General features: G+C 42.3%; 1 protein-coding gene across 8 annotated transcripts in view; it reads left to right on the plus strand.

Moving 5' to 3' along the window:
• The window catches only part of gria2b (glutamate receptor, ionotropic, AMPA 2b), a 102,550-nt gene that overhangs the window by 38,304 nt on the left and 39,101 nt on the right, over positions 1-25,145 (plus strand). For all 8 annotated transcript variants that reach the window (XM_078406582.1, XM_078406543.1, XM_078406590.1 and 5 more), the window contains 4 exons: positions 12,855-13,094; positions 17,074-17,270; positions 20,177-20,230; positions 21,785-21,946. In XM_078406582.1, coding sequence (XP_078262708.1) covers positions 12,855-13,094; positions 17,074-17,270; positions 20,177-20,230; positions 21,785-21,946 — 653 coding nt within the window. The remainder of the gene's footprint in view (positions 1-12,854; positions 13,095-17,073; positions 17,271-20,176; positions 20,231-21,784; positions 21,947-25,145) is intronic.

Below are 25,145 nucleotides of genomic sequence, written 5' to 3' on the forward strand. Positions count from 1 at the left end.
TTTACTGCCATTGTAACAAAATGGTTCAACAAGTTATTAAACCGAAATACCAACTTTTATATTTTGCTGGTTAAGATATAATAATTTTTTGTGTGCTGTTACTGTCCATTAGAAAAATACAAACATAGTTTAATTAATTTTCCATGATTTAGTTGCTAGAATTGCCAAGTTGCAAATAATGTCCAATTTTGTATGTCCAACGTGATCTACTGTAATTGATATAGTTTGTTAATGGTGAACACTGCCCAGTCCATCGCAGGTACTGATCTCCCAAGCATTGAAGGGAGTCACTGACTCAAAAAGGCAGCCAACATCGTCAGAGACCCACACCACCCTGGCCACACTCTCATTTCACCCTGCCATCGGGAAGAAGGTACAGGAGCCTGAAAAACTGTAAAGTCCAGTGTTCCTGGGTAGCTTCTTCCCCACAACCATCAGGCTGGTTGACCCTACAACCATCAACCACCAACCATTAAACGCTACAACCTTGAAGTAGCCTCCGAACAATATAGACTGGAGGTGTTATTTTTGACTTTGCACAATTATTGTTTGTTGATATGTATGTTTGTTTATTTTTATATATATACTGAGCATTTTTTGTTGTTTCATATGGGTTTTATGGAGCACTATGCTTACATATCAGTTGTGCTGCTGCAAGGAAAAATGTTATTGTTCCTTTTATGACAATAATACACTCTTGACACTTGAACAATCTGGTCTGTGGGTTCTGAGATGACTGATGAGGCCAGTACGGGTCCTTCCAAAGTTACTGATGTAGTGAAGATAGACACAAAATGCTGAAGTAACTCAGGGGGCCAGGCAGCATCTCTGGAGAGAAGGAATGGGTGACTTTTCAGACTTAAGAAGGGTCTCGACCCAAAACGTCACCCATTCCTTCTCTCCAGAGATGCTACCTGTCCTGCTGAGTTACTCCAGCAATTTGTGTCTATCTTTGGTTTAAACCAGCATCTGCAGTTCCTTCCTACACATTACTTATGGAGTGGACAGGTTTGTGAGATGATGCGATCTTTGCTGACATACTGTATAAGCAGAGCTTTGTTCCTCCCGATGCATGGTGCTAAGGTTCTCAATATCATCTTGTGTTCCTCCTCCACTTTGAGCAAATATCGTCTGTGGTGATGATAACACTTTCTTGAGGAGGTTTTGAGCACATTTTTGAAGCCTTTGCTCTCTTCATCTCTTCCTATGGTAGAGCTCAGAGTAGAGTGTATCAGGACAGCACAGGAGTGCAGCTAGGGAGTGACCCTGGTTTAGTCCTGACTTCCACACAGAGTCTGCATGTTCTCCCTGTCACCCTGTGATTTCCCTGGGAGTGCTCCTGTTTCCTCCCCCTTTCCATGGAGATGTAAGTCAGTAGGCCAATTGTCCACTGTAAATTTCCACTATTGTGTAGGTAAGAGGTGGAATAGCTGCTGCCTCATGGCACCAGAGTCTTAGTTTTCATCCTGATCTCGGGGTGCTGTCTATGTGGAGTTTGCACGTCCCTCTGTACGGTCTTTGGAATGTGGAAGGAAACCAGAGCACCCGGGGAAAACCCACGCGGTCATAGGGGAAAGGTACAAACTCCGTACAGACAGGACCCATAGTCAGGATTAAACCCGGCTATCTAGAGCTGTAAGGCAGCAACATTACCACTGTGCCACCCTGCTCACATTGTGCCAAAATACTTTGGAGGAGCTGCTCCACATTTTAATTGTATGACTTTGGTTTCAGGACAAAATATCATCTCGGATCCAAGGCTAATTGTAAAGGTGTATATTTGTTGTTGAGGGCAAACAAACATTAACTGCTCCTCTGTTAACGCTGATGCACTGTGGTTTATCAGAGAGGGTGTGCACAGAATTTCCTAAATCAATCTTGCTATCATAAGCTAGATTTTAGCAATTTTGCGAGCTCACTGTTGATTGCCAAGATCAAATAACCATTATATGTATGCAATTTACTGTGAATATCATTACATCTGAGCTCAGTGAGTTTAATTTTCGTGTAATCCTGAATAATTTGACAGGACTGTTCTTCTACCACTGTTCTTGGAGTTGCTGAGTTTAATCATGTGGTTTGTAGAATAGAGGATGTATTTAAAAATTGCTAATACTTGCCAGACCAGGATTATTATCTTTTTCTAGTCAGTTACCTTATTTCGTCGTAACTGTTCCTACATTTTTCGGATCCTTTTTGAACACCCTTGATCAGAACTAGGGAAGAGAGGAAACATTAGCTTTAAGTCGTGGAGAAGTTATGGATGGATGGATGGATGGATGGATGGATGGATGGATGGATGGATGGATGGATGGATGGATGGATGGATGGATGGATGGATGGATGGATGGATGGATGGATGGATGGATGGATGGATGGATGGATGGATGGATGGATGGATGAAAGAAAGGGAATATCTGTGATAGCATGAAGCTGGGGTTGCTGTGGTGATAAGTTGTAGCAGTCACCCATTTGGATGCAGAGACGGTGAGAGAGTGATAAATCAAACAGAGAGAGGAATGTAAACTGAAATGATAACTCTGCTGACTATTTCCAACATTTGTATTTCAGATTTCCAATGGAGGTAGTTTGACTATAATGTATTATCTAATTGTGCTCCCGAGAAACTTTGTGTAACAGTTTGTGGCAATGGGGTAAGGGTGTTAGAGGCTAGAGAGTTTATCTCGCAACAAACTTATTGTTTCCGCAGGATTTTAAAGAAATAAAGGACTTTTTAATACTTATGAGTATATTTTGTTACTGCAAGCTAAAATTACAGAAGGCTGGAGGTTGAACACTTTATCATTGCAAAAGTGTCAGTAGAAGCGATTGATAACATAGAAGCAATTTTAACATTGAAAGTTGAAGGGCGAGGAAATATTTTATTTGTCAAAGCCACCTAGAAATAGCAGGAGGTTGTTTAGTGGTTTATGATCTGTTCTGAACATAACTCATCCCTATCTTATCTCCCTCTATTTGCATAGGTTTCAGAATCTTTAATGCTCACACCAATAGTTTATCAATCTCAATTTTCAAACTGCTACATGAACACAAGCCACGATAAATATTTAGGGAAGAGAATTCCACAAAGTAAATGCTAAGTTAAATATCAATTTGACCTGAAAGCTTTTAGTTGTTGAAAGATTCAATCATGTTTTTCCACTATTTGATGGCATCACTAACTTAATGAGATGTGTTACTTGCATTAATAAGCCTGGGATTTTTTCATAATTCCTGAAACAGTGAGGGCATAATACTCCAGAAATGGTCTCAACAATTCCCCTGGTAACTGTAATATAACCTCCTTTCCTCTGTCTGTCATTTCCCTTGTAATAAATAGTAAATTTTTCTGAGCTTGCTTAATATTGACTCTATCTCGTTCCTAGCTTTTTATGATTCTTGCTCCAGCATTCTGTCGTGGAGTGGACTGTGACTGAAACTGAGACTGACTCCCTCACCCCCCCCCCCCCCCCCCCCGCCCCACCCCCTCCCCAATCTTCGCACATCCCCAATCCTTTCCACTCGTTACTTTAATTTCATGTTTATGTATTTTGTGTTTTTATGACTGTTGGCAGATCAATTTCCCTCCTGGGATAAATAAAATTATATCATATCGTATCGTATTCAGGTTCTAGTGCATCTCACGGCACTATAATCTCTCTGCATCTAGATAATTATTCTTTCTAGAGCATAATGGACAAGTATACTATTTTTCTCAGATCTTTGCCCACTCACACTTATTCATATCACCTTGTAACCCCTTTAAGTCCTCTTCGCTATTTACTTTCCTACCAAACTTTGTTTCTTCAGCAAATATACGTATCATACCTTGAGTACCTTAATCTCCTCTTGAAAAGTGAATATTGGTAACTCGCCTCTTATTACATTTACTAACCAGTAAAAAGACCCATTAGCTCTGTTTTTCATTCCACATAACGTTGTCTGGTCGGCTGAAAGCTTTTAGCAATTTCTGTTTTTATTTCAGATTTTCAGCATCTCCAGCTGTTTTATTTGCACGTATTTATACTTGCCCTGTTTCCTCTTATTCAGACAGACCACTATCCATGCCAATATGTTACATCCTAAAGTGTGAGCCTCCACAATAACAAGTAGTAGATGCCCCTTTCTTCAACAAGCTGAATTCTGACTCCATCACTAACAAACTGCAAGCCATCAAGGATTAGGAAATTCTTCCTGCAGTTAAACCTGTGTATGGTTAATGCACGATATTGGCTAAATCATCATATCATGGTTGGCTTTTCACAAGGAATAGCATCAGAAATGGCTACTCTGTGTGTATATTGTGTGTATGTGTGAATGGAAGCATGAACTCATGGTGCACAGACAAAATGCAAACAAATTGGCAACTGAAGTACTGATAATATTGGTGCCATGCAGCCACTTCTATTGCTTTTCCCATTGCCTTACTTTGCTAGATGGGCACATAATTGGTATTGGTACTGGTTTATTATTGGCACGTACCAAGATACAGTGAGGAAAGTTGTTTGCGTGCTATCCAGTCAAAGGAAGGAGATGAGGGGTAATTTCTTTAGTCAGAGGGTGGTGATTCTGTGGAATTCATTGCCTTAGAAGCTGTGCTGGCCAAGTCAATAGATATTTTTAAGGCAGAGATAGATAGATTATTGATTAGTACAGGTATCGGGGGTTATGGGGAGAAGGCAGGAGAATGGAGTTAGGAGAGAGAGATACATCAGCCATGATTGAATGGAGGAGTTGACTTGATGGGCCGAATTGCCTAATTCCACTTATGACCTTATGAAATCATGCTATAAATGAGTACGATCAAGCCACGCACACGTACAACCAGTAGTGCAAAGAGAAATATGCCAGAGTGCAAAGAAGAGTGTTACACCATTACAGCGATAGTGTCATAAGGTAGAATTGATGTGCTTGAGAGAAGCAACGACCATAATATTAACGGTCATTCGTACTTGGAGGAAGGGATCAAAGGGCCTTCTTCTGTGCCATAAATTCCTCCGAGCCTGTGTCTCAATGGCTGAGTTTGCTCTGTAAAGGGTCAGGTGGAGCAGTCTTTGGTGGGAAGAGGTGTTTACCCAAAGCATCTTGCTTGTCAGTGGAGTCTGAGCAGTCTGCCTCAATGCATGGGACTTGCACCAAGGAAGGGTTGTAGGGGAAGGAAGAGCCTGCTATGGTTTTATTCTTCCTCACAGTAGAGCACATGGGTCATAGAGTCATAGGGTTATAGGGTCATAGGATCATAGGGTCATAGGGTTAGAGAGTCCTAGAGTCATAGAGTCATAGGGTTAGAGAGTGTCGGAGGAAGTATTGTGTTGCTAATTCCTACTGTTTATTCATGGGAGATCTTGCAGGGATGGTGTAGGAGGGGATTTTGTACCATACCCGTGCACGTGGCGGAACGGTGGCGCAGCGGTAGAGTTGCTACTTTACAGCGAATGCAGCGCCTGAGACTCAGGTTCGATCCTGACTAAGGGGGCCGTCTGTACGGAGTTTGTACGTTCTCCCCGTGACCTGCGTGGGTTTTCTCCGAGATCTTCGGTTTCCTCCCACACTCCAAAGAGGTACAGGTATGTAGGTTAATTGACTGGGTAAAATGTAAAAATTGTCACTAGTGTGTGTAGGATCGGGGATCTCTGGGCGGCGCGGACTCGGTGGGCCGAAGGGCCTGTTTCCGTGCTGTATCTCTAAATCTAAAAATCTGATTTTAATCAGAGAGGCACAGACACAAAATAAAACAGCTCATAGATCAGTGGTGAGTCTACCGAACAAGTGGGTTTATTAAAGGCCTTATCGATGTACATCAGGAAGCAGTGTGAGGAGACTCAACCTGCTTCAACAAGCCTTACTATCGGATTTTTATGTCCCCATGACACAATGGTTACTTGTGGAGTTGAAATAAACCATTAATCAATGTCTCCATGATCTTCCATCTTTGTCTTTCCCCAGAGATCTTTATTTATGTTTCATTTGTTTCGAAAAATCTCTCTACCATACAGTATATCTAACAAATAGATACCATAAATGTCAATGTCCCTGTAGGGAGAATTGATTCTACTCGTTAAATGGGGTTCCCTCGTTAAAGACGTAATTCGTTAACCTTTGGGAGACTTGATGAACACAGTGACAAAGAGTAGCTGTAATCTCAAGATTGCGGCTGATAACAACCTAGACAGAACTACGAAGGACTATCCTCTCCCCAACAGATAAGAAAACCTGCTTTTCAGCAGAATGTTTCAGCTTTAGCTATTTTAACCACATTAAAAATATTGGCCATTTTTCCCAACATGCTCCCCGGTATGTGAGCTCCAGGGTTAACCAGATTCTAACATACGCTTCTTCCGGACCCTGACGTGAGAGGACGCTGGCGCTATTTGTTCGCCGCTTCTCCGTCAGGACAGTTCGTTTGTTTGTTTTTATGTCTTGACTGTTTTTGTAAAGCGTCTTTGAGCATTTGGAAAAGCGCTATAAAAAATAAATGTTTATTATTATTATTATTATTCCTTACAATTCTCAAACTTCCTAACAACAGATGCTTGTTTGGGAGATGCAGTGTTGCTATTACAAGTGCTAATAATATAGGGCATCGATACAATGTAAATGAATCTTTTGCAAATTGGAAGATTTTGCTTAACAATAGTTTTTGAGTCATGGAGGATTTGTGTATTTGAGGTTTGTTCCTGTTACATTTCTTTGCTCTGATCACTGTAAGGTGTCTTATCCCTTGTCTGAAGAAGGGTCCTAACCTGAAACGTCACCCATTCCTTCTCTCCAGAGATGCTGCCTGTCCCGCTGAGTTACTCCAGCTTTTTGTGTCTATCTTCGGTTTAAACCAGCATTTGCAGTTCTTTCCTACACATTCCCCCTTCATCAGTTTGGTCTCATTGATGAAGGGAAGTGTGATAATCTTTCTGACATTTGCAGATATCAAAGGGAAGTGATCCCTTCCATGATGTGATGAATCTTACATGATGTGATGAATTGACTACTGGATAATTTTACACAAACTAAGTACATGGCACCATGCCACACTCCATTTTTCTGAAGCCTCCCTTGTCACCCATCTGCATTATACATTGAAATTATTAGGCTGTAATGGGTTTTTGAAAACGCTAATTAAACTAAATCGCCAAACATTAAAGTCAAAGGAAGTTTACAAATTATTTAGTGAAATGACCTATTTACCCTTGTGTTGAGTTTTAGTGGCAGCTTTCCAGCTTGGTTATGTGGCCTTATATTTTTCAGGCAATAACCCCAGCATAAGGCTGGAGCAGGGTTGTAGAAAGTTGGCCCCTTTCAGTATATTTTATATTGATTGTTGTTTGCTGTGCCTTTTTAATTTTAACTTAATTTAATGCACTTTATTCCTCGGGATTGTGGGAAACGGTATTTCGCTTTTCTGTCTGTGTAAACTAACTGAAAATTGACAATAAAGTTGACTTTGACTTTGACTTTGATAAACAAAGGCTGATGTAAGTCAGACAGACCCAAAGTGCTGGTGTAACTCAGTGGGGCTGAAATCAGGTTCTGAAGGAGAATTCCGACCCACAACGTCACCCATCCTTTTTCTCCAGAGATGCTGCCTGACCCACTGAGTAACACCAGCACTTTGTGTTGATCTTTTGTGCAAACCAGCATCTGCAGTTCGTTCACCTTAAGGGAGAGTAGTACTTTCCAGCTCCTTGTTTCCAATACTGGGCATCCACTCAGCTGGGTGATTGGTAAGACCTTGGACCCATTGAATGCTATGTTGGCACAAGAAATGCATGACACATATAGTCAACTGCAGCACTGTCTTGTCTGATTCCTGATGACGAATGTGTGCGCCCAGCTCACACTTCTCATCTGAAGTGCAACCGTTCATTCTCAGTCGCAGCAGACAGAACTCTAACTGGAGAAGCATGAGAACACATGAAGGAATAACTGGACCATTTTGTCTATGCTTCACTGGAAGTTCATGCCTGTCCATCGGATGTTATGCTGTGCGATTGTCAACTCTGGTTGAAATACCCATCACTTCCCAGCTGGCGTGGATGGGTGAAATAGGCTCCATCTCTTCCCTGTGGCAACTCCTGTATCCTGTCATGCAGGCCAGATGATGCACTAACCATTTTCAAATAAATTGTAGAGAATTATGGACGTAGCCCAGAACATTACATGAACCAACCACCGTTCCATCGACTCCATCTGCACTTCATGCTGCCTCGGCAAGGCTGCCAGCATAATCAAGTACCAGTCACACCCTGGTCACTGTTCGTTCCTCTCTCAGCAGGCAGGAAATACAGACGTTTGAAAACACATACCTCCAGATTCATGGATAGTTTCTTCCCAGCTGTTATAAGGCAACTGAACAGTCCTCTCATCAGTTAGAATGTGGGCATGAGACATCATTAACCTTATTGGAGGCCTTTGAACCGGCACGGTGGCGCAGCGGTAGAGGTACCGTCTTACAGCGCTTACAGCGCCGGAGACCCGGGTTCAATCCCGACTACGGGTGTCTGTCTGTACGGAGTTTGTACGTTCTCCCCGTGACTTACATGGGTTTTTACTGAGATCTTCGGTTTCCTCCCACACTCCAAAGATGTACAGGTTTGTAGGTAAATTGGCTCGGTAAATGTAAAACTTGTCCCTAGTGTGTGTAGGATAGTGTGAATATGCGGGGATTACTGGTCGACGCGGACCCGGTGGGCCGAAGGGCCTGTTTCCGCATTGTATCTCTAAACTAAACGAAACTAAACTAAATCTCCTTGGAGACCTTTGAACTATCTTTATCAGACTTTATCGGATTTCAATGTGAAATCTTTGCACCAAATGTTTCGCTCCTTATCTTTATCTTTGCACTGTGGATGGTTTGATTGTATTCATGGTGTCTTGTTTTGACTGGATAACGCATAAACAGAAGCTTTTCACTGTATCTCGGTACACGTGACAATAATATACTAAACTGAACTAAATGTATCCACAGCAGTTTCTCCCTGTGTATTCGTCTATCATGTAATTTTCACCTAACCCTTCCACGGAGCTGATATATCAGCTTCCCTTTTCCCTCTATCTTCTCTTTCAGGATATCCCCACAAATGGAACATCTTTTTATGGGGGTCGGAAATTTTAAATTCAGCCTATGCATCCCTAACTGCATTGGTACCCACATTGTCAGGCACGTTGAATGGAATGGAATGAAATACTTCATTGTCACATGTGACAAGGCACAGTGAAATTCTATGCTTGCATACCCAATGTATACCAAAGATATATTGTCCTTCTTTTCTTGGGAGCGCTGCTTCTGCATGGGTAGTTTTAAGTCAAATAGTTTGAGCAAGAATCACGTAAAGGTTTTGTCGACTTACAAGTAAAAGTTGATGGGGATGCATCATCTGTTGATGTGTGTCATGCATTATCTGTGAAACAGAGTTAACGTTTGAGGCAAACGACCCCCTTAAAAACAGTTATCAGAAGGATTCAAAGATTCATAAGTTCTAAGAGCAGAATTAGGCCCATCCGGTCCATCAAGTCTACTCCACCATTCAGTCATGCTGATCTATCATTCCCCTCAACCCCATTGCCCTGCCTTCCCCTCATAACCCCTGACACCCTTACCTATCAAGAATCTGTCAATCTCCGTCTTAAAAATATCCTTTGACTTGGTCTCCGTGGCCGTGTGTGGCAATGAATTCTAGAGATTCACCACCCTCTGACCAAAGAAATTCCTTCTCATCTCCTTTCCAACTAATTTTATCTCCAAGGTGCTGCCCGGCTTGCTGAGTATCTAGAACCATTTTCTTTTTTCCATTTCAGATTTCCTTCTTAGTGGTATTTTACACATACCTATACATTTTATGTGAATAAACAATAAGGCAAGTAACATAACAATTTAGGGACAAATTTCCAACTCTCAAGGAGAATCTTGTTCATCCACTGGAGATGTGTATCAGGAACTGCATGCGCAAGACATTGTCTTACCTATTAAAAATACAGTAAGAAATTTGCAGAGTCCTTTATCTGCAGTATTTTCTGGTCATGGACAACACTCCCTTCTGTGAAATAACATTTGTTTCAATGTCTATCAATAAATAATTTGGATCATTGGTATACGTTTCAGCAAGGGCCGATGGAATAACCAAACCTTTCTAACTTTGCGGTTTTTCAACCTGATAGCATACAGATGTTATCCACGTTTACATCTGTGGTTCTCCAATGCCAAACTCTCACAAAACATTCAATTAAACCATTATTTTAGGCCAAACACAAAGTTGTCAGTTACCATTTTCCCTGTCAAAGAATGATACAAAAAGCTATCACAGTTGCTTTACCTCATACCTTTGTTTAGTTTAGAGATACAACATGGAAACGGGTCCTTCGGCCCACCGAGTGCACACCGACCAGCGATCCTCATACATTAACACAAGCCTGCACACACTAAGGGACAATTCACATTTATACCAAGTATACAAACCCGAGCCAATTAACCTGCAAACCTGTACGTCTTTGGAGTGTGGGAGGAAACCGAAGATCTCAGAGAAAACCCTCCTGGTCATGGGGAGAACGTACAAACCCCGAACAGACAGCTCCCGTAGTCGGGATCGAAAACAGATCTCTGGCACTGCAGGTGCTGTAAGACAGCAACTCTACCGCTGTGCCACCGTGCCTCCCTTCTATCGCAAACCAGCAGTACTGCACTGCTAAAACACAGTGCAGCATTACTTTATTTTAGGTAAAATAATATAGAAAGGAAAACATGTAATCTTAAATAGAATTTACCATGAAAGTATTTAACTTTAATAAACCTAAAGATTGCAGATTTTATTTGAGGGTTTTACATTGGTTAATGATCAGTGAGTGGAATGGTCCAGATTATGTCATACACAGTTGAAAATATTATTTCTGAGGATATGACACCTAAATATGGCCTTGTGATGTTGTTCCCTCCCATCTCACCATCCTGCTGTGTATTTAGATCTTTAAATCCACAGTGAGTGAGGTGCAGGTGGCATTCAAACGCTGAGATAGGCTAACTTGCTGATTTATTTTTGCACTGTTTAAAGAAAGGGAAGCACAATGGCACAGCTAGTAGACCTCCTGCCTCACAGCTCCAGCAACTTAGGTTCCATCCTCTGGTACTGCCCATGACAAGTTTCCATGTTCTCCATAGGCTTCCTTTGAATCCTAACTTTAGTTTGGTTTAGTTTATTGTCACGTGTACCAAGGTTAGGTGAACACTTTTGTTGCGTGTTAACCAGTCTTCAGAAAGACAATACATGATTGCAATTGATCCGTTGGCAGTGTATGGATAGAGGGTAAGGGAATAATGTTTTGTGCAAGGTAAAGTCAGCAAAGTCCAATCAAGGATAGCCCTCACCAAAGAGGTAGATAGTAGATCAGCACTGCTTTTTGGTTGTCGTAGGATGATTCACATCCGCTCACATTCCAGACATGTAGGTTGACAAGTTAATTTGAACTGTAAATTGACATGTAAGTAAGTTGTAAAACCTGAAGGGAATTGATGGGAATGTTGAGAGAATAAAATGGAATTAGGTGCAGGACTAGTGTAAATGAATGCTTGATCGTCAGCACAGACTCAGGGGGCCGATGGGCCTGTTTCTGTGCCCAATGGCTCTATGATTTAAAAATTATGAAGCAGCATCAGTGGGTTATTAAACTTTAATAATTTTGTTTAAAAGTTGGTGTCTTTTCCTTTTTCATTTCAAAATAAAATTGAAAGTATACCTTTTGGCAAATTCTCTCTGCCAAAAAGTTACAATACCTGGTTTTTTTTAATGATAGCCAGCATCTATTCCCCACATACATACATACATACTACCAGGTATTACACCACACATGTCCTCACCCCTCCCCCTCCATATTCTAAGGGGAGTCATTCTACCCCACAACAGAAGGGGGAGGAGTTGTACAGTTTGATAGCCACAGAGAAAAATAATCTGTGGCGTGCTGTGCTGCATCTTGGTGGAACCAGTCTGTTGTTGAAGGTGCTCCTCAGGTTGAGCAGTGTGTCATGGAGGGGGTGAGCTGTATTGTCCAGGATGCTCCACAGTTTGAGGAGCATCCTCCCCTCCAAGACCACCACCCATGAATCTAACTCCTAATACACAGTGTATAAGAGGTGATTTGCAGGCAAGCTACATCACCTGTGCTTACATGGGAAAATGCTTAGCAGAACATCAAGCGTTAAGGGTGATGGAGATATTGCGTGGGAAAAGAAATCCTCTTTCTCCTAAAATGGATGGTGTGGTTGAAGAATGCAGGGAATAATCAACTGAATGCAAAAGATGTTGAGGTAAAAGATGAGGGGCAAAGATGGAAGATGGAGCCTGTCAAAACTCTTGGAAGAAATACGATGCATTCTTTTCATCACACCCAAACAGAAAAAATTGTGACAATGGTCCTTGATAATAAGCTCAATCGTTGAACCACCAGAAGGCAAGTTAATATAAGAAGATAACTGCAGATGCTGGTACAAATCGAAGGTTTTTATTCACAAAATGCTGGAGTAACTCAGCAGGTCAGGCAGCACCTCGGGAGATAAGGAATGGGTGACGTTTCGGGTCGAGACCTTTCTTCAGACTGAAGAAGGGTCTCGATCCGAAACGTCACCCATTCCTTCTCCCCCGAGATGCTGCCTGACCTGCTGAGTTACTCCAGCATTTTTTTAATAGAAGTTAATATCCCTTCGACAATTCTGTGAATTATGATTCAAATTTAGGGGCATATTTTAAGGTTTGTTTTCTACATACAGCAAAATACCTAATAATAAATTGTGTGGCAGGATCAAAGCTCGTGTGCCGATCATTGAGTGTCTGTAATGTCATGTAATAATTCTGATTCCTTTTACTCTATTACAGTCTGCTCCCAGTTTTCAAGAGGAGTTTATGCCATTTTTGGATTTTATGACAAGAAATCTGTGAATACGCTAACGTCCTTCTGTGGAACCCTGCACGTTTCTTTCATCACCCCAAGTTTTCCCGCTGATGGCCTACACCAATTTGTCATACAGATGAGACCAGATCTCAAGGGTGCTCTTCTTAGTTTGATTGAATACTACCAATGGGATAAGTTTGCTTATCTATATGATAGTGACAGAGGTACAGTATTTTACGTTTATTTATTTCTGACCCTGTCTTTATTTCATGTATGATGCAATGCTTATGCATGTGGACTAATCTAACAACTCAGCAGTGTTGAGAATAACAGAACATTTAGACCCGAGGGAGAAACAATGCCCCTTAAACAAACAAGCTATGCAGATATTAGAAAGATATTCCCCAAAAAAATGCCATTCGTGGTTTTTCAAAATCGGCCCAAACTAAAAGAGAATTTAAATCTTCTGAAACAAAGTAGATGTAGAAGATGTTGTGCGGCACGGTGGCGCAGCGGTAGAGTTGCTGCCTTACGGCGAATGCAGCACCGGAGGCCCGGGTTCGATCCTGACTACGGGTGCTGTCTGTACGGAGTTTGTACGTTCTCTCCGTGACCTGCGTGGGTTTTCTCTGAGATCTTCGGTTTCCTCCCACACTCCAAAGACGTACATGTGTGTAGGTAAATTGGCTTGGTAAATGTAAAAATTGTCCCTAGTGGGTATAGGATAGTGTTAATGCGCGGGGATCGCTGGTCCGGGCAGACACGGTGGGCCGAAAGGGCCTGTTTCCGCACTGTATTTCTAAACTAAAGATAATGATTGGTCTGTTTAAAAAAAAATTACAGGCTTGGTGTTATTTGCTTTCTGCATTAATCTGACTCCTAGACCTTCTCGTGAATTGAGGTGGACCAAAGGAAATGACTTTACAGCGATTTTCTAATTCTTTCCCTTGAACCAGTTGCTCACAAATTGTGTAAACTGCCAAAGCCTTCCACATTGCAGGAGCTGTGCCGATGTCCATCAAAGTGAAATGACCACTTCTAATTGCATACCTCGCAACTAGGACTTATCTCAAGGCAGGTCTGTTGTCTGAAATGGTTCGAGTCATCCGTGGCTTCACCGAACTCAAGCATTGAATTCCATGTAAACAATTTCAACTGCATACATAAATGCACATCCTTTTTAAAAGTGAAAATCCCATTGCGTATGTAAATTGAACCATTAGTGGTACAGCCACGGTTGAATCCTCATTATTCCCCCCAGGGCTTAGCTATCAAATTTTGCTTATCAAAATGACATTTCATTGCAGTCAGCTGCGAAAGTTCCAAATGGTTCCAGCTGGTGCATGAGTTTAATTACTTGTCAAAAAAATGAGTTTCAACAGAAACTGGATGAAATTGTGTGAAATTCAGCAGCCTTCTGTCACGTGTAAGAGTGCCCAATGTACAAACATGCATCAATATCTCAGTCTGAAAACTGGTTTTGTGGTCATTTTCCACTGAGCCAGCATCCATTCTCCAAATACATACATCCCTACTTACCTGCTCTTACACCACACACGTCCCCAACCCTCCCCCTCCCAATTCTAATGACAGACCCACAACCCTAAATCCCCTTTCCCAGAGCGCCATTCTTTCCATGTGGGTTTTCTCTGGGTGCTCCGGTTTCCTACCACACTCCAAAGATGTGCAGGTTTGTAGGTTAATTGGCCTCTGTAAATTGTCTCTGGTGGGTAGGATAGAACTAGTGCACGAGCGGTCGATGGTCGGCACGGACTCAGTGGGCCGATAGGCCTGTTTCTACGCTGTATCTCTAAAAGAAAACTAAGAGATAGGTCAGGAGTGTGATGAAATAGTTTCCACTAAAGAGATTCCAATCCAATGGGCTACTTTGTCCACCATTCAGGATAAAGTAGCCCATTGGATTGGAATCTCTTTCACCAGCCAAGATCTTCACTGCTTATCAATGCCACAATTACTGCTGAACTACCACCCATAAAATGAGCTGCAGCTACGTACCTCGGCTACTTCACTAGCACCTCCAGACCTCCAACATCTAAGAATTACAAGGGTAGCACATGCATGGTGACATCACCAACCTTTACATGTTGCTTACCATCCTGACTTAGAAACATGTCACTGCATTCCCAATAGTGTTGTGGCAGTACCTTTAGCAGAAGAACTGCTGTGGTTCAAGAAGTTAGCTTACCACCATCTCACCAGGAACTGCAGATGCTGGTTTAAACCGAAGCCAGACACAAAAAGCTGGAGTAACTCAATTCTCCAGTCTGAAGAAGGGTCTCGACCTGAAACGTCACCCATTCCGTCTCTCCAGAGATGCTGCCTGTCCCGCTGAGTTACTCCAGCTTTTTGTGTCTGTCTTCAGTTTAAACCAGCATCTGCAGTTCCTTCCTACACATCTCATGAAGGGTAATTAGAGATGGGCAATAAATGCTGGCCTTGTAAATACCAGCTAGATTCTGCAAAAGGAAATAACAGCTTCTGCAAAAGGAAATGACAGAAATAACATCAGACCCACAACATCTGTGTTCATTAAATTGTGCAGTAAACACTGAATATTTCTCATCACCTCTTTCATCACCTAAAAGGAAATAATAACTTCCGGTGTCAGTTGCGGAAATCAACTGACACCTCTGCCAGAACTGACAACTGCTGCTAGACTTTAAGGAGACAGCATACAACATCTGCCATCTCATTGTCGTTGATCTTCACATTGCAATGGTACAGCAATCAGGGCCTAGACCCCACTTGGCCTCACGCCTCTCTCATAGCCATCAATCATGCACCTGGGTTGGGGTTTGTTTAACATGTAGAGACCTGGCTCTTTACATTAACTGAACAAGAAGCAGTACCTAAAATAAGTGCTTTGATTTTCAGTGAACTTAAAAGGATAGGGATGTTATGTTATGTTTCAGAACTTGGCAGTGAACTTAAAAGTTAGGAATGTTATGCTTAGAGGAAGAGAAAGATGCCTTCAGCATCCATGATTGAACAGGAGAATTCCTGCCAGTAGCCATCGGCTTTCTCTTGCTGAAGACCAGGTCAAGTGGTGAACAGGACAATAGGTCAGCTCCTTATCCATCAACATTTATGTGCAGCAAGCTATGAAGAAATTACTGGACACTTTTCAGTTTAGAGATACAGCGCGGAAACCGGCCCTTCGGCCCACCGGGTCCGCACCAACCAGCGATTCCTGCACATTAACACTACACCCACTGCCGACAATTTTTACATTTACCAAGCCAATTAAACTACAAACCTGTATGTCTTTGGAGTGTGGGAGGAAACCGAAGATCTCGGGGAAAACCTACGCAGGTCACAGGGAGAACGTACAAACTCCGTACAGACAGCACCTGTGGTCGGGATTGAACCTGGGTCTCCGCCACTGCATTCGCTGTAAGGCAGCAACTCTACCGCTGTGTCACCATGACCGCCCGTTGGGGGCGATAGGAGGCAAATCATGGCTGGGGTAACGCAATGGCTCTCTGACTTTGCCTCACTCCTCTCCTGTGGTTGAGTTTTAGAGCTCAATATTAATAATTGAGACCGTCATAACTTTAAAATATTTAAAGCGTGATAAATTATTCAATTTTGAATCAGTTTGAGAATAAATTTATGAAATTGCATAAATTGCACAAACAAAACATTTTGTTCTAATGTGAGAAGTAGAGTTTGTGCTCACGTTATGAAGTTAAAATCCGCTCTAAAATGGTCCTATCAGACCAGCCGAATAGTAAATGGATTGCCAATTCATTTAGAAATTATTTGTAAACAGACATGTTCGGTGACTTGTGTTGAACTAGCGCAGCGGTAGAGTTGCTGCTTTACAGCGAATGCAGCGCCGGAGACTCAGGTTCGATCCTGACTACGGGTGCTGCACTGTAAGGAGTTTGTATGTTCTCCCCGTGACCTGCGTGGGTTTTCTCCGAGATCTTCGGTTTCCTCCCACACTCCAAAGACGTACAGGTATGTAGGTTAATTGGCTGGGTAAATGTAAAAATTGTCCCTAGTGGGTGTAGGATAGTGTTAATGTGCGGGGATCACTGGGCGGCATGGACTTGGTGGGCCGAAAAGGCCTGTTTCCGGCTGTATATATATGATATGATATGATATGATATGATATCGACTGAGCTCAAGATGATGAATGTAATATGTTGACTATATTCTGTCACTTCTTTCCCCAAGGATTGTCGGTGTTACAAGCAGTCCTGGATGCTGCTGCTGAAAACAAATGGCAAGTCACAGCGATCAATGTTGGGAATATAAAAGATGACAGGAAAGATGAAGCCTACCGCTCACTTTTTCAGGACCTGGAAAACAAAAAGGAAAGACAAGTGATCCTCGATTGCGAACGTGACAAAGTTAACGATATCATGGAACAGGTACCAATAATATTTTGTTCAGGAAACTTTTTCAGTCAGAGAGTGGTGAAGGTGTGGAATTCTCTGCCTCAGAAGGCAGTGGAGGCCAGTTCGTTGGATGCTTTCAAGAGAGAGCTGGATAGAGTTCTTAAGGATAGCGGAGTGAGGGGGTATGGGGAGAAGGCAGGAATGGGGTACTGATTGAGAGTGATCAGCCATGATCGCATTGAATGGCGGTGCTGGCTCGAAGGGCTGAATGGCCTACTCCTGCACCTATTGTCTATTGTCTATTGTCTATTGAAACACAGTTGCTGTGAAAAGATTTATTCTGTAATTTGTCAGTGGAAACATCAGACCCACAACATCTGTGTTCATTAAATTGTGCAGTAAACACTGAATATTTCTCATCACTTCTTTCATTTTTAGTGATAATCATTTTGACAAAATAGAGGCACATCATTTTATTTAATCACCTTTGTCATTTGGATGCCTCATGCAATGTTGCTTGAAAATGGTGCCCAATCTGAGTTTATATATTTGGCAAAAAACACAAAGTGCTGGAGTAACAGGGGGTTATTCAGTAGCTCTGGAGAGCATGGATCGGCGATATTTCAGGTCAGGGCCCTTCTTCAGACTGATTGTAGAAAGCTGGAAGAGAGGTGAGGGCCGACAAAGCTCAGAAGGTGAATCACTGCTGTAGGATACCCACTCTTGTTGCTACTTAACATGAAGGGCCTCGATTGAGTGGATGTGGGGAGGATGTTTCCAGTAGTGGGAGAGTACAGGATGAGAGGACACAGCCTCAGAATAAAATGGCGGACTTTTAGAATAGAGATGAGGAGGAATTTCTTTAGCCAGATGGTGGCGAATCTGTGGAATTCATTTCCACAGATGGTGGTGCAGGCAAGTCAATGGTTATTTTTAAAGTGGAGATTGATGGGATCGTGATGAGCAAGGGTGTCAAAGGTTACCGGGAGAAGGCAGGAGAGTGGGTTTGAGAGGGAAAAATAGATCAGCCCTGATCGAAAGGCAGAGCCGACTTGATGGACGGAATGGCCTAGTTCTGCTCCTATAAGGGTCTAATGGTTTAATATGATCAACATTTTCTGACTTCTAGCAATTGTCTCCATGATTTTGCAGGTGTTTAGTGCTTCCTGGATTTCAGCCAAGTTTATGTCTAAAAGGTTGGTTGGGTCACATTTGAAGTATTGTGTGCACTCCTAATCATCCAATTACAGGAAGGATGTGGAGGCTTTGGGGATTTGGAGAGAGTGCAGAATAGGTTAATTGGGATGTTGCCTGGATTAGCGAATATTAGCTACAAGATGAGGGCAGACAAACTTGAATTGTTTTCCACGGCACATCAGAGGGTGATGGGCAACTTTATGGAAGTACATAAAATGACAAGGTGCACATATAAGGTAGATATTCACAGTCTTTTCCCCCAGGGTGGAAAGACAAATAATGGAGGGCATAGCTTTTGTGCGAAAGGGTACAAGTTTAGCGGAGGTTTACAAGGTAAGTCTTCTACTCAGAGAATAGTAGGTACCTGGAACATGCTGCCAGAGGAAGTGGTGGATCAGAAACCATAGCAATGTTTTAAAGGCATTTGGGCATGCACATGAACAGGCAAGGAATGCAGGGATATAGACCATGCGCAGACAGATGGAAGTAGTTTAAATTCTCACATTGGTTGGTGCAGACATCATGAGCTGGATGGCCTGTTCCTGTACTTTGTTTTGTAGGTGTCTTGTTCCATTTCTGCAGATTATTGATGCAAGCATAGAAAGCCATTGTCCTGATTTCAAGGCACAACCTGGTTGCTCCTGTTGAGATATTGCAGGGACTACTTTGTTGTATCACAAGGACTAATTTGTTTGCCTGTGCAGTAATGTTTATATAAGAGAATGAGGTGATTAGGTGGCCACTCTGTTTCCAGGTGGCCGTGGAATAAACAGCCTGGATTTAAGCTCCAGCATTATAACCTTTTAAACACGTGTACTTGTGGTCCGTCCAGAGTCTCAACAAAGGTACAACAGATACCGGACCACGAAGTACAGCAGCTCCCGGTCCCAGGTGCATTTATAACAGCGTGGTTGAAAAGAGAAATGAAAATGCACAGAAAGCACTTAAAGAGGAAAGAAAATAATGTGGTTGGAAGGGAGGGGGAGGTGGGGCCCATTGATGGTGGTGGTGGTGGGGAAGGCTCTACCACAGCAGGCCTTACCTGCTCAAGGTGTGAGGGAACAATGAAAGTCCCATCTCAACCTCAATACATTCCAACATGTGAGCTGTCTATGTTTCGTTATGGAATCACTCTCTGAAGTCTGTGAAGCCTCTCTGAAGACAGCACACGAGGTCAGGATCGAATCAGGTGCTGTGATACAGCAGCTCAACCCACTCTCGGTAGAGATGGGGGAGAGAGCCACAATGTTCAGGAGGAATTTCACCAAAAGCGGAATCTATGAAATTTAGAACACAGAAGTTCTGACACAAACAGAAAATAATAATTTTCTGAAATTGATGTATTCAAGATTGAGTCCTGAAGGCTGCATTGTGCCTGGACAGAAGATGATGTGGTGTTCCTAGAGCCTGACATTAAAAGTTGGGTGTTTATTTTATATTTCATAATAAATCCAATGTAAAATTATTTATTATCTGGACTTCCATGTTTGAAAGAATTGTATAGGATGCAGTTCACAATTCAAGTCCGTTCTGGTAATTTGTTCTTCAATATTTAGATTGGTACCTGGATATGTGGGGAATAGAGGGATATGGATCATGTGCAAACAGATAAGATTAGTTCATCTGTTCAACACAGCCATTGTGGGCTGAAGGGCCCGTTCTTGTGCTGTGGTTTCCTATGTTTTATGTTGTAAAAATTTGTGTCTTTAGGATAAACTAATTTCTCAATTTCTTCATCATAGGTCATAACAATCGGCAAACATGTCAAAGGATATCATTACATCCTTGCTAATCTGGTAAGTGTCTTACAAAATGAGATAGAATCCTTTGGTATGGAAAAGTCAAGGGACAGAATGAAAGTGTTTTGTAAACTTTTACTTCGGTTCCTCTTGTACTGACAGGTACATATGGAATGCCGTGAAAAATGCTTGGTTCGTAGCTTCTCTATTTCAAATATATTTTGCCGCCCCAGATTGTTCGGGGAACATTAGTCTAATGGCTGACAGCTCACTGCTAACTGCAAATTCAGGATTAAAAGAAAGAACAAAAATTCCAGTAAAACAAAAAAGGGATGAATTGTATGTCTCAAGTAAAGTTTAAAATTTTATTTTATCTGTTCATATTAAAATGTCTGGCACAACCGTAGCAGAGTCGGCTAACTTGTTCTATTTATCTTGTTATTTTGATGCCCAATCTTTGAAGTGTACATACCAATATGGACATGTACAATAAAACTTCCACCTGAAATCCTTCTGAGCTTAAAGAAGTACTCCATTAGTAATAACCATTTTGGAATAGTAATTTGTAGATCAATGTGAAATTGCTTTTAAGTAACTAAAATATACAGATTGTAAATGATTAGTTTCCATTATCTTTGGATCATTAGGATACGCAGATCAGATTAGTTGATCTTGGCATCATGTTCGACACAGCCATTGTGGACTGAAGGGCCTGTTCTTGTGCTTTACCTTTCTATGTTTTACGTTCTAATAATTTGCGTCTTTAAGATAAACTGATTTCTCAATTTCTCCACCATTAGGTCATAACAATCGGCAAACATGTTAAAGGATAAATAATTAGGTTATTTCATTGTTAGATTTTCTTATTGAAATTATCAATGAGTAAACAGTTTTATTAATTGAATAATGCCTCAAACAAAAAAAATAGTCGAAACAGCCTTTGAACTTCATTACATTTGATGAAAAACATTATGCTGAAGGAACTCAGCGGGTCGAGCAGCATCTGTGGGGGGAAAAGGAATTGTTGATGTTTTGGGTTGAGATCTTCCATCAGGACAGAGTGGAAATGGAAGGTGGCTGGGGAGCTTCTTCTTATATTCATTCTGACCTGATGCTCAAATCCTTCATCAACCTATTAAGGCAGGCATATATTTTTTACCTTTTGCAATGTTAGGAGCCCACTTTGGCTACAGAAATGATCATGACTCATAATTGGTCATCCCGGCTCAGCCGAAATTCGGCAGAAATACTCGGGTTAAAGATGCAGTAAGACAATGCAGAAGGAAAGTGTTGGTAAGAAAGTACAAACAGGTGATGTCAAATGACTCTGTAGTTGGAAGATTGAGACTGTTGAATGACATGATCAAGCATTAACAATGTGAATTTCCTGTGTAAGTTCTGATATATCTCTGAGATTTCAATTTTCATTAAATTAATTCTCATTAAACAGAAGTGTATTAATGTGATGTCGCTGATAATTAATTGATCTTGGGTAGGATTAATTGTGTTAGTGACTGGTTTGTATTCATTTCCTGCAGTGTACTACTGAGTAATTTTTTGGGGGGAAGTGGAGATAATTGTATTAACGATAAGACCTATTACCTGCTGCAGGGATTTACAGATGGAGACTTGTCAAAAATTCAATACGGTGGAGCCAATGTGTCTGGATTTCAAATTGTTGATTATGATGATCCAGTTGTAATGAAGTTTATGCAGCGATGGTTGGCATTGGATGAGAAGGAATATCCAGGAGGGAAAACAAGCAAAATTAAGGTTGGTTTATCATATGTGTCTAATTTTTAGCACTTAATTTACAAAAGAATTTCCACCAAAATACTACTTGGTATTGGGTTGTGAATTACTGAATTTGTGTAAGTTTATGGTATACTGGGAAAATAAACTCTGAAGAACAAATACTGTGTCTTGTCCAAGATTTACCTTTGCACCAGCATCAATAAAATGAATTATCTGATCATATTCACATTGCTGTCTATGGGACCTTTTTTCCATGCAAATTGGCTAAGGTTCCCTATGTAACACCAAGCATACATTTCAAAGGCGCTTACTGCACTCGGAGTTATCTTGGGATTGTGAAAATAACTTCTACAGCAGCTCTCCTGATGAGGACAGTGTCGCGTTGACTCCCTCCGTTTCTTAGGTAAACAACCAATGTTTTGTCTCGCTGACCCATGAAACTAGGTTCTTTAACTCTTTTCCTGGAGTTTGTCTCATTGTTGTTGTAGATCTGGCTGAGAGCAGTTGTATCATTGGAAATGTAAAGATCAAGTTGTCTTTGTTCTTGGCCACCCAGTCATGGAGTACAGGGAGGAGAGAGCACAACAAAGGCTTTTCACTGTACCTTGGTACACGTGACAATAAACTAAACTGAACTAACCATGAGGAGAACCAGTGTTGAGGGTCAGGGTGGAAGAAATGTTATGACCAAGGCCTTCTGACAGAGCTCTTCTGGTTAAGACGTCCAAAAGCCAGCTGCAAATGGAAACCCCAATGCCAAGGTGCAGATGTTCAAGGAGGAGCTTATTCAGAATTATGGTGTTGAAGGCTGAGCTGCATTTGAATAGCTACCTGACGTAGGTGATCTAATTGGAAAGGTGATCCAGGGCTGTATATAGAGAGATGGCATCCTCCATTGACCTATTTTTATGATATGTGAATCGCAAGATGTCTAGATTGTACAGAGGATTGATGCAAAATGTGGGCAAATACCAATCTTCAAAGGACTTCATTGTGGTTGATGTTAGAACAATTGGGCAGTAGTCATTGAGACTGCTTACTTAATTTCTCTTGAGGACTGGAATATCGGAGGTTTCATTGAGCCAGATGGGGGCAGATGATTGTTGAAGATGTTAGCAAAGACTGTGGCCAGTTGATTTGCGCACAATTTCAGAATTCATTCATGGACTCTATTTGGGTAGGCCTTTTTCCAAGAGTTCACCCTCATGAAAGCAGATCAGAATTCTGCCACTAAGGTGGATGGGACAGAGCAAGAAGGGGTAGGAGGACTATGCCAAGATCGAGCTTTGTTTGTCTATTCAAAACAGTTGTATCAGGCATTATGCTCATCGGGTTGAGATATGTCATTATCAGGGATCACCTCTGACGTAGCTCATGATGGTTATAGTTCAATAGTTCAATAATGCTTCTCTTGTCATAACTGCTACTGCACAGTGAAATTCCTTTTACATATATTACAAATGCATGTGCCACCATTTTGGCGACATTATTTTAAGTCCAAAGTCTGGTTGGCCCGCGTGCTCGATGTGCTGGAGCAGTTCTCATGAACCTTCCTCCTTCCTCTCCTAGTCTGGCCTTCTTTGTGTCCTGAGGACATCCCCAGCAGCTGACCTAGAAGTTGCTGGAGGCATTACCCTGGTTCATCCCCCTACCAGCCCTTGCTCCCAGCGTCCGATGGCTCCAGCTCCCTCCCGGTTTACGTCGTCCGACGAGCCATCAGATGGACTCCGACGAGCCTTTGGTGGGCTACCGCTCCCACCGACTGACAAATCTTTGGGCGGGTTCCTGATCCCTCCAACCAAAGAGCTTTCGGGCAAAGTCCTGTCGACTGAAGGACCTTCTGGGTGGGCACTGTAGCCGCGGCATGTCTGGACGGCCTCCTCCGTGTGGCACCTTGAGAAACATCGGCTTTCACCCTACCCTTAACACCCTTCAGGCCTCAGGCCTCACCACAGTCTCCTGGCATTATTTTTTTTATTCAATTGAGCCTCCAGCTTATTTTACAAGGCTCTTACGCTATCTCTGAGAGCCTTGCGTAGATCATATTTAGCCTACTTGTACAGTCTGAGATCACCCTTCTTGAAAGCCTTGGATCTGAACTGTAATGGAGAGTGAGTCTCCTTGTTCATCCAAGTATTCTGATTAGGATAGACCCTAATCGACTTTTGTGGAATGCAGTGGTCGATGCATTTCTTGATGAAGCTGATGGCTGAAGTATACTCATCCAGGTGTTGAACATGTTCCAATCTATTCTTGAAGTAAACCATTTGTCCTCAGACCAATGCTGCATTACTCTATTTTTTTTGTCTTGCGCTTCAGTGGTGCAGCAGTGATCAAGAGTGTTAACACCCTGCCTGTGGTAGGAGACATGTTGAAGGTATTCGGGGGGTACCTTCTTGGAGTTTGCTGGATTGAAGTCACCTGCAATGATGAATAGGGTGTCAGGGTTCGCTGCTTCGACCCATCCAGTGCCATCTTGACAATAGACAATAGGTGCAGGAGGAGGCCATTCGGCCTTTCGTGCCAGCACCGCCATTCAATGTGATCATTGCTGATCATTCTTAATCAGTACCCCGTTCCTGCCTTCTCCCCATAACCCCTGACTCTGCTATCATTAAGAGCTCTATCTAGCTCTCTCTTGAATGCATTCAGAGAATTGGCCTCCACTGCCTTCTGAGGTCCTTGGCTTGTGGTCGCATGTCGACTGCCAACATGATGGTGGAGGTGAATTTCCACAGTAGATAAAAGCAACAGCATTTTATAAACAAGAATCCAACCTGCGACCAGACCTCGTCCTCTGGTCCAACTCCTGTTGGCGTGTTTCAATCATTGAGCTGACAGTACCCTGGGAGGAGGCTGTGGACGAGGCATATGAAAGGAAAAGGCTGAGATATTCCAAACTTGCAATAGAGGCAGAGGAGCGACGTTGGAGTGTAAGAGTATGTCCAGTGGAGGTGGGGTGCAGGGGCTTTGTATCCAGTTCCACCGCAAGGCTCCTGAGGGAAGTAGGAGTCAGAGGGCAGGCCCAAAGGAGGGCAATCAAAGAACTTGCAAATGCCGCCGAACGGAGCAGTCACTGGCTGTGGCTGAAAAGAAGAGATGCAGTCTGGGCTGCCACGTGACCATCTAGAGGCTAACCATAAGACACACACCCAGGTCTGATCACCCTGCGGTGGGCCTGCCTCGACTGAGGGTGTCTTGTGATAAAAGGCCGAAA

Source organism: Rhinoraja longicauda, chromosome 1 (assembly GCF_053455715.1).
Source record: "Rhinoraja longicauda isolate Sanriku21f chromosome 1, sRhiLon1.1, whole genome shotgun sequence".
In the NCBI taxonomy this organism is placed as follows: Eukaryota; Metazoa; Chordata; class Chondrichthyes; order Rajiformes; family Arhynchobatidae; genus Rhinoraja; species Rhinoraja longicauda.